Source organism: Sminthopsis crassicaudata, chromosome 1, assembly GCF_048593235.1.
Source record: "Sminthopsis crassicaudata isolate SCR6 chromosome 1, ASM4859323v1, whole genome shotgun sequence".
In the NCBI taxonomy this organism is placed as follows: Eukaryota; Metazoa; Chordata; class Mammalia; order Dasyuromorphia; family Dasyuridae; genus Sminthopsis; species Sminthopsis crassicaudata.
Window position 1 is genome coordinate 524,491,497 of NC_133617.1, and position 13,148 is coordinate 524,504,644.

A 13,148-nucleotide genomic window follows, 5' to 3' on the forward strand; every position below is an offset into this window, starting at 1 on the left:
TTCTTTTCTTCAGTGAATTTTAATGCCTCATTTACCATTAGGCCAATTTTTTTTTTTAACCAATCTGTTAATTCTTTTCCCCCTAATCTTCTGGCATCACTCACCTTTGTTTTCCCAATTTTTCCTCTACTTCTCTTATCTTTTTCTTTAACTCTTTTAAGAAGTAAAGAAGTTAGCCCAAGTCCCAATTAGCATTTTTCTTTGAGGCTTTGCTTGTAACTGTCTTTTCCTAAGTTTATGCCTTGGTCTTCCCTGCCATCATAGTAGCTTTTTATAGTCAAATTCTTTTTTGTGCTATTTTTTCTTTTTCCTATTTCTTGACTTTGTACTTTATGTTAAAGTTGGGCTCTGTTCACCTGGGATTAGGGAGACACTATGCCAAGCTTCAGAATTTTTTATGCTGCTAGTTTTAGGGGGAATCTATAAGTTTTTGGTGCTTCCAAGATGGTCCTATTCTGGGACAGATATAATCACTGTTCTCCTGGTATGTGCTTTAATATTTACCCAAGAAAGGCTCCTACTCCCTTGTGCTACTCATACTAGTGCTCTTCTTGGACCTGGAATTGTGACTCAGAACTGCTTATGGGCAATAGAATTGCCCATTAGCACTATCAGCATCTAGTATGCTTCTTTCTGACCAGTTATTCAACCATTTATCATCTGTGGGGTAAGAGTTTCAGGTGCTCCTGCTGTGGCACCTCCAAGGCCCACTATAGATGTTGCCACCATGCTCTTGGCCTTGCCCACTTGGTATGTTAGATCTCCCCCGTGGCTTGACTTAGGCTGGAAAAATGTCTCTTTCTGTCCTGTTGGTGGCTCTGCTGTTCCACAATTTAATTAAAGATTTTATTTTAAAATTGTTTGGAAGGCAATGCTGAGAGAGTTCAACTGAGTTCTGGCCTGTTCTTCATCATCTCTGTATCTGTTTTTAAGACATTAAAGATAGGCTAAAACTTCACTCAGACTTTTGGGATACTTTGCATAGGTTTCTGCATTAAACTATTAACTTTCTAAAAATGAAGAATGTGATCTTCCTAGCCAAATAGTACTTGAAACAGAACTATCTACAAGGAAGAGTCATTAAAATGCTTATCTTGCACCAGAGGAATTCCATCTTGCTATCACCAGTGTTAGGAACAAATTGTAATCATTAAGAGAAGGAAGAAGCATTTCTCCAATATATCATCATCCTGCCAAAAACATTTATTAATGTCTATTTTATCTTTTAAAACTTTAAAACTTTGTGCCCAGTCTTCTCATTGATGCTGTGTGCATTTGGGGGAGAGATAGCCCAGGTTTATGGAACAAATATTTTATCACAACTGTTCATATTATACCAATATCTAAATGTCTTTGTTTTAATTGTGGCCTTTTGCAAACTGTTTAAGGTAAACACATTCATGGGAACACATGGGCTCTTATTTTAATTATATCAGTTCTAATGATCAGGAGGGAATGGTGGTGGTGCAACCAGGGAGATTGAGGCAGAACAATTAACGGAAACAGAGGCAGGACAATTAGAAGGGAACTGTGGCATGATAGCACACAAAAAAATCAGATCAAAAAGGAAAGAAAATGAGAAAGAAAATAAAAAGCAAGCAAACAACAACAAAAAAGGTGAAAGCATTATGTTGTGATCCACACTCAGTCCCACAGGCCTATCTCAGGGTGCAGATGGCTCTCTTCATCATTAGTCTATTGGAATTGGCCTGAATCACCTCATTGTAAGCAATTATTTTCTTACTAAAATTAAATTAATTTCTTATTGAAAAGGCTTGTCCATTGAATGAAAAAGTGCAGTAACTTGCTGTGTTTCATTTGCTTGAAAAAGTCTATCTTTCCACTTTTTATTTTCTTGTTCAGTGTCCTTTTTTCTATGTCTGAATCCTGTTTCTGCCTGCTCTCCCTGCCCCTTCTCTGGAGGTTGAGCCTGTCACTGCCTTCTTTCCATTTCCTGGTTAAAGACTCCTCCTCCAAGATAGCTTACAGTACTTTCATTTTCCAGCTTGAACTGAAACTGATTGAAGACCGAAGTGAAAGCCTCCACTGTTTCCTTTCTCAGTGAAGGTACATCCTTAAGGCAGGTAAGTACATTCCCTTAGTCTCTGGTCTTCTTTCTCCTCGAATCCCTGACTCTTTCCTGGTTTCATCTCCGCCCTCAACTCCATTCTCCATCTAGTCACTTCCAAGAACAGAACTTGTTTATCCTGTTTATTTCATATTTGTGGACCTGACAAACTAGACTTTGTCCTTGAAGGGAAAGAAATGAGTAGGGGGGAGGATAGTGAAAAGGGAATGGTGTAAACACTGTGGGGTGGGAGGGGAAAGGGGATGAGAGGAGGATTGAGGAAGGAGAATGGGTTGAGAACAATGAGATGGGAGGAGAATGGGGTTGAAGGGAGGATTGTGGGATGGGAGGGAAATGGTTTTGGGCGGGGGGAGGCAATAGTTTAGAAGCAAACTGACCCTCAAGTGAAGATAGTAGGAAGTATAGGGCCAGGGGCTGAGTAGGTACAATACTGGGATTTGGAAAGCAATAGGACCAGAGAGTGAGAGGAAGAGAGCAATAGAATTGGCACATCAGAGTGGAAAAGAATGGGAACTAAGATTAAGGAGAAGGTAATCAGTAAAGGGGGAAGGGAACAAGTGTTTATTAAGCATCATCTATGTGCCAGACATTGTTCTAAGCTCTTTACAATTTGACTCACAACAATCTTGGTAGATACTATTATTAAACTCATTTTAAGTTAAGAAAACAGAGGCAGAAAGAAGTTAAATGATTTATTCAAGGCCACACACAACTAGTAAGTGTCTGAGATAGGGTTTTAATTTAAGTCTTACTGGATTCCAGACCCAGTACTCTATCTACTAAACAGCCTTCCTGGCTAGTAGAAAGTGAATGGTAAATAGAATTGGGGACAAGAAAGGTGAGTGGGACAAGACTAAAAAGACGACAGTAAAAAGGGGAAAGAAATGCGGTTGAGGGAAAGACAAGTGGATGGGAAGGGAGCAGAAATGGGGGGAGCTCGGGATGCCAAGATTCAGTACAATGTTCTATCATTTCTCTGTCATCTTTTTATTTCATCTTCTCAAGGACATATAAAAATCCTTCTTGATGGAAAACAGAAACGACCATTTGTAAGTAGAAGTAATGATTAATATCCAAGCATGAGTCATGGTTAGAAGGACTGGGGCATATTTAGCCTGGAAAAATCTAGACTTAAGAGGGGACTTGATAGTTAATCTTCTGACATCTGAAGGGATATTGTGGAGAAGAAACAATCTTGTTTTTTGTTGCCCCTCTTATGGAGGGCAAAATTACTACCAGTCACTGAAGTTTACAATAAGGCAGAGATTTAAGATCTATGTAAAGAAGAACTTCCTAAAAATTAATTTTAGCCAACAAAAGAACACTCTATTTCAACCTGTAGAGAATTCCTTATCACTGGAAGTATCCAAATAGTGATGCTAGAGGGCATTCCTGCACTGGATGACAAAAAAGCCTGGAAAATCTATAATATTCCTTCTAATTCTAAAATTTTATAATGAACAAATCAGTCTGGGATTTAAAAAAATTAAAATTCCCTCCCCCCACTTCTTTAGCAGTCTTTTCTTCCCATAGTGATTAACAGAGAAATCCAAAGAGGTATTAGAAAAAGAAATTAAATCAAAATATACAATTGCAAGTTCCCATTCCTTTCACCCTCTTCCTCTCTTAAATGAACAGATCTTAGCTCCCCTAATTAGCTCCTTCTATCCTTCCCAGATCTAGATATCCCTCTTTCCATCACTTTGCTTTGCATCTTTAGATCCAGCTTCGTTCCAAGAAGCCCCTCACTAAGAACTTCAATTGACACACTGGATTTATTGACGTCTGATCTTACGTGCTCCATCTGCTGGGAGCTGTTCTGGGATCCTGTTTCTCTTGAATGTGGTCACAACTTCTGTGCTCAGTGTATCACCCATCATTGGGACTCCCGAGTTCCAGGTTCTCAACCACCTTGCTGCCCTGAGTGCCGGAGGAGATGTGATAGGAGGCAGCTAGTTCCAGACACTCGACTCCGCAGTTTGTCAGAGAACATGAATTTTCTTCAGCAGACTGCAGGCTCAAACCAGGTCAGGGATTGGGGTTTCACAGTCTCATGTAAAGAAGGAAAAAAAAAATCAGTTTCTGGGTTTGATTATCCTAGTGTTTAGCATATAGAAAGCACTTAATAAATTGTTTTCCTGATTCAGGAGGAGGTTGTGAACTTTGGGTTAAGTCTAGAATGATTAGGGTGAAAGATGGGGAATTCCTTCATTACAAAATAGAGGTAAGTATTCCAGGATCAGATCCAAAATTAGGAAGTTTATGGTGCATTTTCTTTTTTTTTTCTTTAGAAACTCTATGATGATCACAGTACAGAGGCAAAGCCTCTGCAGCTGGTTCGGACCAACTCCAGAAGGGATTTCACCCTCTGTCTAGAGTCTCTGAATCAATGTCTGAATCACCCTCAAGCTAAGGACAATCCAGTCTGTATCATCTCTGTCCTGGGAGAACAGAGAACAGGAAAGTCTTTCCTTCTCAACTATCTAATCCGAGGAATGCAGGGTCTGGTAAGACTTGGGGTTGGGATTCCATGACCTAGACAGGTGAAGGGGAGGGAAGGGCAGGAACTGTGGAAGAAGAGAAATAAGGTGAGACAAAAAGATTCTGAAGGGAGTTTAGTGATGGAAGGCTCAGACCTGGATTTTGAGAAGGGAATAATAAATTCTAAAGGAGAGATTTTGTATATGTGATATATGGGCCCTGAAAGAAATAATTAATTCTACCTTCTTTAGGAAGCCAAGGATCTCCAATGGATGAAAAGTGGAAGAGCTTTACAGAGGTTCCAGTGTGAACCAGGAGCGGAAAGCATCACCAAGGGCCTGTGGATATGGAGCCAGCCATTTGTTCTGGAGAAGGAGGGGATGAAGGTAAGAGTGCAGAATAGGGAATAGAGAGACTGGAAAGTGGAAGGCAAAAAACAGAGAGGCAAAGAATGGACAATGGAAAAGAAAAAAGAGGGTGAGTATAGGGGAATAGAGAAAATAAAAGAAGAGAGAAGAGAAACTGAGGGAAATTAAGTCAGTGAAAGGTTAGAAGAATTGAGGAAGTTCTAAGGGAAGAAGGGGCAGAAGGATGAAAGGAAGTTTTGACCTTATATTTCGTCTTTCTTCTTTCCCCTCCAGGTGGCTGTGTTTCTTGTGGATACAGAAGGGTCCATAAGTATAGAACAGGACAAGGAAATGAATGCCAAACTCATTGCCCTCAGCATGCTGCTCAGCTCTCATCAGGTGATAGCCTGGAACTCAGGTGTTTTGTTCCCTAGCCTATGGGTTCTCTAAGACAGCTTCCCTTCTAGCTTATTGTAGGATTTGTAGGCCAGATTTGAATTATAACTCAGGAACCAAAGACGAATGATGAAAATGCCTTATATCATCTTAAAAAAAAAAAAAAAGATATCTCAATATACTGCCTTAATAGGATGGGACTGCTATTGATATTATTGTAATTGGGAATGAATGTTGAGTATTTATTTTTTTAATCTGTAAGGTCATATTTAAAGGGCATATGATTTGTATTTTTAAATCATTGTTTGTTGATCTGTTTTCTGTATAAATCTAAAATGAATGAAATTTCTATACCTGAGAAATTGATTATGGACTGGCTACTGTGTTCTTAGTAAAAATGATAACTCAATTCTCACTAGCTTCTATGTTTGTGTTTAATATTTCCTATCCCTAAGTAGTCCCTGAAGCAATATTTTAAAAGTAGGTAAGAAAATTTATTCTACCTTCACCCTAGCCCCTAATACTAAATAGGCTAGATTAGGTTTGATTTCTGCACAGAAGATCTGTCAGAAGATCTACTAGCCACAAGGTCCTTGATATTGCCTTGGAAAGTAAGTTCTCTTCCTCTCATAAAATGTAATAATCCCATTATAAGAATGTGATAATCCTGAAAAGGAGGGATCAAGTTTCCTAGGCTCTTCTGCTCCTGGTTTGCCTTTCCAGTTCCCTGTCCTCCTTGTTCCCTAGATTCTCAATGTCTCTCGGTTGCTGAAGGATACTGATTTGGAGCATCTGGAGGTGAGCAGACATTTAAACTTCTGCTGGGGATTGGGGGGGGGGAAGAGAAGAAATGGTATGAAGTAAAGAACAAGTTTGGGATATAAGACATCTGGTTTCAGAGTATGGTCATGAGAACTAGTAGGAAAATTTCTGGTAGAGTGTAAGGAACTTCGAGAGACTAAGAGAGGGAAAGGAAAGAAAGACAGACATACACAGAGAGAAAGAGATAGAGAAGGGGAGGGAAGAGACAGAGAAATAGAGAATGAAAGGAAGGGGAGAGAGATTTAGAGAGATGGAGAGAGAGAGAAGAAGAAAGAGAGAGAGGGAGGAAAGGAGATAGAAAAGAAGGAAGAGAAAGGGAGAGAGGAGAGAAAGAGAGAGAAGGAAAAAGACAGAGAGATAGACAAATACAAAGACAGAGGAGAGACATAGAGACAGTGACAGAGAGATAAACAGAGAGACAGTGCAAGAGAGACAGAGAAATAGAGACAGAAAGACTGATAAAGAGACAGAGAGAAACAGAGACATAGAGAGACAAAGAACCAGAGTCAGAGAGACATACACACATACACAGAGAAAAAGACAGAGACACAGAGAGAGACAGTGACAGAAAGGGAGAGACAGAAATAGCTTGGTCCCATGACAAGAAGAATCGTAACTTATATCTGTTTACCAGATGTTCCTCCACATTGCTGAAGAGATAGGAGAATATTTTAAGATGGAATCAATACAGGTGAGGCACTTTTTGCCTAGTATATTTGTCCTGACACTCTTATCTCCCCCTCCCCCCCAGAATCCATTTGTCAAACTGTCTTACCTTTTCTTCTTTTCCAGCATCTGGATCTCTTAGTTCGTGATTGGTTTTACCCAGCTATATTCGGAAAGGAGGCAGGCCAAAAACACATGATTGATGTATTCCAGGCAAGTAGGAACATTGATTGATTTATTCATTAATTTAATAAGCGTTAAATAATTGCCTACTATTGAGAAGGTATTGTGATAGGTCCTGGGAATACTGAGTCTAAAGCAAAACAGTCTGTCCTCAAAGAACTTATTCTTTCTTGGTGATGATGGTGGGGATAAATAGGTACCCATGTGTATACATATAAGTAGTTGCAAAATCAATTGTGGGGAGGGCACTAGCAACTGGGGAGAATCAGAAAAGAATTCATTTGTCAGGAGTCATTTGAGATGAGCTTTGAGGTTGGAGTTAAGGAGTGAAAGACACGTTTAAGTCAAGGAGCAGCAAATAGCAGATCAATTTGGCTGGATCATAAGAATGTATGGAGATTATGCAGATTATGATGACGGACTGTAGATACCCAACAAACAAGTTTATATTTCATTCCAAAGGCAATAAAAAGCCATTGAAGCTTCTTGAGCAGAGGACTGACTTATTGAATTTATACTTTAAGAATATCAATTTGGCAACTGTTTGGAGGGTGGTGGGAAAAGGATATGAAGCCTGAGTTTAGGAGGAAAAAAAACCGGTAGTCCTGGAGTGTGTACATTCAAAGTGAAAGAGGGTCACAGGAACATTGGGTGGGAGAAAGAAGCTATCACCTGAAGTGTAGAACCTGTCTTGAGGTCTTGTTGTCTTCTCAGAAAATTTCTGATAGATATCCCAGAATTCAGAAGACTTTTAAGAATAAACAAGTGTGCTGCTATCTTTTGCCATTTCCCGGGATAAAAGTGGCAAGCGGAGGCAATGGAGATCCAGAAGGTGACTGTTCCTCTAGCCAAAAGTCCCTATAATTCCTTCTTAAAATTTAACTAATCTTGTCTCCCCCCCAAAAAAAATCCTGTTTCCCTTCTAAACTCCAGCAACCCTATCCCCCCACTCCTCAAATTTCCCAGGATCACAGATTTTCTCTTTTTCAGACATGGATCCAGATTTCTATCACCATCTACATGACTACATCACAGACGTTTGCAGTTCAGCCACCCAGCATATGAAAAAGCATTCAGATGGACATATTCTCACCGGAGGAGAATTATATGAGAACATTACGGTATGGGTAACTTCCCCACTTTCCTTGAATCTTATACCTATTTGTCCATTCTCTTGTAATCTCTCATAATCCCTTTAAATTTGTCTGCAGAAACTCTTCAACCTCTTAAAGAAGACAGAATTCGGATTCTCTTCCTCATATGATTCGGTACAGTCCTGCCTAATAGTTCTGGGAAAGAAGTTGACTTTGGGTAGAGGACCAAGCCCAGGGAGTCAGAACATCTGTCTTCGAGGGAACATGGGCAGCCTTAGACACTTAACACTTCCTAGCTGTGTGACTCTGGACAAGTCACTTAACCCCAATTGCCTGCCCCCCCCTTCTCTCTCATTCTCTCTCTTTTTCTGTCTTTGTCTCTATCTGTCTCTCATTCTCTCTTTTTCTCCCTGCCTCTGTCTCTCTCTTTCTCTTTCTCTGTCTCTCTCTCTCTCTCAGTCTCTCTGTCTCTCTCTCTCTCTCTGTCTCTCTCTCTCTCTCTCTCTGTCTCTCTCTCTCTGTCTCTGTCTCTCTCTCTCTCACACACACACACACACACACATACACACACACGAAAGAAAAAAAAAGAGAGAAAAAAGGGAACTTTTTTGCTCTCTCTTCCTCCTTTCTTTTACTTTCATTCATCATCCCTGAGAAGAGTATTTTCCTCTTCCTCTTCAGGAGCTATTTCCTTACCCTCAACCTTATCCACAGCAGCCCCAATGCCAGACCCAATGCCATTCCCAGCCACTGTAGCACCTACTGTGACTCCTGTGGCCACAGCTGCAGCCTCCACACTCAAAACACTGGCTGCCACACCAACTCCCACTATACCACCAGCCAAAGCCAGGATTGGACTAGGGTTGACTAGGAAAGGAGGAAGCTATGGGGCTTGGGACATAATTTCAAAATGGAGAGAGTAAAGAACAACAAATATCTTCTTCTCCTTGGACAGATAGTAACTCAGCTCCATGATATGAAGGCGATTGAAGCTGCTAGAAAAGAATTGGAGAACTTTGTTGAAGAACAGGTAAGCCCTCAAACTTTTCATTATCCCTCCCATATATGTTCTACCCCACAGAACTACTCTAAGTTCAGGATACACTGTGGATCCACATCTCACAACTCATAAATTCTACTTTTTCTCCAATCATCCAGGAGATACAATTAGTTCAAAACAAAGATACTTAATGACATCATAGAATTAGAACATTTGCAATAGAACATTCTCTCCATGAATGTAAGGTATTTTATCCTACAAATATACACACCAAATACGCTCACCTCAGTGAACATGTACTACTATTATTATTATTACATATGAGTTCACCATGGGACATCAGGGGTCCTAAAGCATCAGTGGCATTTAGTTACCCTTCTGTATTTATTCTAAAGTGATCACTGATGCCCCCTGTTGAGTTCTACTCGTTTCAATGAGTCAGAGTTCCTCCTTATGGGCACTTTTCTACTAGATTCACAGTCTCCCCTGGTAACCTCATTGCTTCAGAGCCAGCTCAGCCATTTCAGATTAAGTCTAATAGGGTAGAACGGTTAATCTTCTGCCTCATAAAGCAGACTGATAGTATTTAGCCATGATTCTTGACAAACCATCGCCACTAGGTAACAAAAGCCAAGAAGACTTCACTATAAAGATAAAAATTGTTTAAAACTAAGTCTTTATTTTTTTGACCTTATGGATTGGGAATCAGAGTTTTCTGTTAATCATAATTAGTAATTATAATTAATTATCTAGATTATTTATCAGATAATTATCGAGCTTCAGATTCAGTTTAATACACTTCCAATATCCTTTCTGACCTCACTTCAAATGAATTGGGTCAGAAACAAAGGCAGGCTAAAGAAACAAAATCAGGGGCAGCTAGGTGGCGCAGTGGACAGAGCACCAACCCTGAATTCAGGAGGACCCGAGTTCAAATTTGGTCTCAGACACTTAACACTTCCTAGCTGTGTGACCCTGGGCAAGTCACTTAACCCCAGCCTCAGAAAAAGGGGAAAAAAAAAAAAAGGGACACAAAATCGGTGGCTTCTACCCACCTAGACTGAATTCTTGTCTACAGTTGTAATGACCAAACTTGGCTTCTACCTTTCATTGAAGACATTGGAAGTATAGGTGTGGGATATTGCATAAATTATCTAATAAAATTGATGTGTTGGGTTTCAGGAGAAGGGCATACTTGTAAAAAGAAGTGAGACATATATGTTTGTGTGTGTATACACACATATATATACATGTGTGTTTATACACATATATGTATATATTATATATGTATATTTACATACATATATATATAACAAAAATTTTTTTAAAAGCATAGTTGAGTTCATCTGGACTGGCAGAGGGTAAAGGTTACCCGAATTCTCAGAATCAGAGGTATGAATAGCAAAGACTTGAAGAATCTGGGTGCTTAGCCAGCAGTCTCAGTTTCCTCTTTCACTTTCAGGATTCTTCACAAAGCGCATGTTTGCTTCTGTAAAGACTCTTCCTACAATGATGTGGAAACGCCTCTCAACTAAGAAAAATACAATCTTGGATAATCTCAAAGAAACTTTGAAAAGCCCAGCAAAGAGTCAAGTTTTAAAAAACTTTGAGGAAGAGATTCAGAAGAAAGTCAAGGATTTCCAGGATTCCTATAAAAAGCGTTTCTGTGGGCATACTACTGCCCTGGGTGGACTTGTGGGGGCTGGAATTTTGGCATTGGCTGGTGGTATAGTGGGAGTTGGTGTGGCAGCCAGTGTTTTGAGTGTGGAGGCTGCAGCTGTGGCCACAGGAGCCACTGTAGGTGCCACAGTGGCTGGAGGTGGCATAGGGGCTGGCATTGGGGCTGCTGTGGGTAAGGCCGAGGGTAGGGGAATAGCTCCTGAAGAGGAAGAGAAAGATCTTCTTCTCAAGGATGATGATGAATGAACCCTGAAAACCAGATAGAAGAAAGGAGGGAGAGAGAGCGAGCAATGCAGTATCTTGTTTAATAGAATTAGGGAAATGGGATGGTGTCTAAGGTACTTTTGGGTATTTGAATCAGCAAATAAGAAGTGGACCCAGTTTTAATGACATAGCAGAAGGAAGCAGTGCTTAGGCCACATAAGATAAGATAGTTTTAGGGCCCATTTCATGGGCCTGCGTGGTCTGTCACTGATTTTATGACTTCTAGATTTGGTCTTCCTTGGTCTCCCCTCCTATTATTTACTGATAATTGATCCTTCCTCCTCCAAACTCAGGAGACGAGTTCACCTCTCCTCAGAAACTGACCACAGAACATTGTCCTGTATCAACTTGACTCCCTGAGGCCAGATAGGTCTTGACTGAAACAGGAATGTATGAATGGTCCACCTGACATCCAGCTGGATGAGCTTGGTCTGAGCTGAATGATTCCTAAAAGTACAAGATAGAGACTAGCCCCCAAATCCCAGGGAAATTTACTGATCACCATTAGCCTAGATCAGATAAAATCCCCAATCTAAATTTCATTGCTGAGGGATCAGGGAATCTATAGCATTTAGCTCACTGAAGAGTGAATGAAACCTACAATGGACTAAAGTGGGATGTCTATTTAAGAGAGAGGAAAGACAAAAATGATGGGCCAAATTATAGAGAGAGGGTGCCTCCTCCTACATAGTAACTGCCAGAGGACCATTCCAGCTCCTTCTCCTTAGCATTAAAGTAGCACATAGGGAGGCTAAAATCCTTGGTTTCAAATCCCATCTTTGTCATTAATCAACTGTGTGACTTTGAACAAAGCTCTTTATTTTTCTTAAATGACAAATGAGGATCCTTCTCTTATCTGCTTCACAAGACTATTGTAAAGAACAAATATGAAAGAGCTTTATAAACTGTAGCATTCTAAGGAAGTGTCAAATCCACTTTGGTGGATTTTTCAGGTTGGGGTTAATTCAACTAGGAACAATAGCTATTGGCCGGTATTAGAGATCAAAGAATAATGGACTGAGTTTTGATCTGCAAGGAATTGATAAGTAATTTGTGTGTTAAATATAAATAGAAACAAAATGATACAGTAGGGGGAAAAGATGACTTTGGATTCAAGAGATCTGAGATCAAATTCCACTTCTGATACTTATCTGTAATTTTAGCAAGAGTTATTTGACTTCTCTAAATTTTCTTAATAGTAAAATTAAGAGATTGGGATAGACGGCTTTCTAAGATTCCTTCCAACTCTAGATCTTTTATTCTATATTCAACATTGAACTGGATGTCTATGATATGAATGAATAAATTTAAAAGCAGTACTTATTACATGCAAAATGCTGTGCTATGTTTTAGGATTAGAAACAGAAAAGCAAGAAAGGCTTGCATTTATTGAAATAGGCTATAGTGTCAAGAATTAGTCCTACTGAGGCAGCTAGGTGGCACAGTGGATAGAGCACCATCCCTGAAACCAGGAAGACCTGAGTTTAATTCTGGTCTCAGACACTTCCTAACTGTGTGATCCTAGGCAAGTCACTTAATCCCAATTGCCTCAGCAAAAAGCAAAAAAATAATTAGTGCTACTCAACATGACAAGTTTGGAAATATTTTTTAAAAGGATTGCATATATTTAAACCATGTCAACGTATTTGCTGTTTTGGGGAAGGAAAGGAGGGGAAAATTTTGGAAACAAAGTCTTATAAAAAAGAATGTTGAAAAATTACCTTTCTTTGTATATGGAAAAATAATATGCTATTTTAAAATAATATACTATTTTAAAAAATAAATATTGGTAAAGCTTTAAAAAAAAAGAATTAGTGCTATTTCTTTAGATTCTCAGTGTACTGGCATTCACACTTTCTCTGTGCTTGCTCACTCTTCCCAATATGCTTTCATACTGGCAGATTTGTTTTGTTTTCCCAAAATGAGAAGGCTAGCCATGGCCTCCACTACATTGCTAGGTTCACTTTCAGGGAAAGGAAACTAAGAGTAACTTTGGTATACAGTAAAGACGCTCATGTTCATTCATCATTAAAGTTCCTTAGCCCCCACTAATGTTCTTTTCATTTGCACAAAATAACTCTTGGTTATTAAACATGAGATATTTACTAAATGAGAAAGCAAGAGTA

At 39.5% G+C, this 13,148-nt stretch overlaps 1 protein-coding gene across 1 annotated transcript; it reads left to right on the plus strand.

Moving 5' to 3' along the window:
* Positions 1–1,965: 1,965 nt before the first annotated feature.
* Positions 1,966–12,830, plus strand: RNF112 (ring finger protein 112). Its single transcript, XM_074281724.1, has 14 exons — positions 1,966–2,084; positions 3,095–3,138; positions 3,810–4,116; positions 4,381–4,596; positions 4,822–4,956; positions 5,212–5,316; positions 6,061–6,111; positions 6,770–6,826; positions 6,928–7,014; positions 7,699–7,816; positions 7,975–8,105; positions 8,196–8,252; positions 9,034–9,108; positions 10,513–12,830. The coding sequence occupies exons 2-14, from the start codon at positions 3,116–3,118 to the stop codon at positions 11,002–11,004; spliced, it is 1,854 nt and encodes a 617-aa protein (XP_074137825.1). The 5' UTR covers positions 1,966–2,084; positions 3,095–3,115; the 3' UTR covers positions 11,005–12,830.
* The last annotated feature ends 318 nt before the right edge of the window (positions 12,831–13,148 follow it).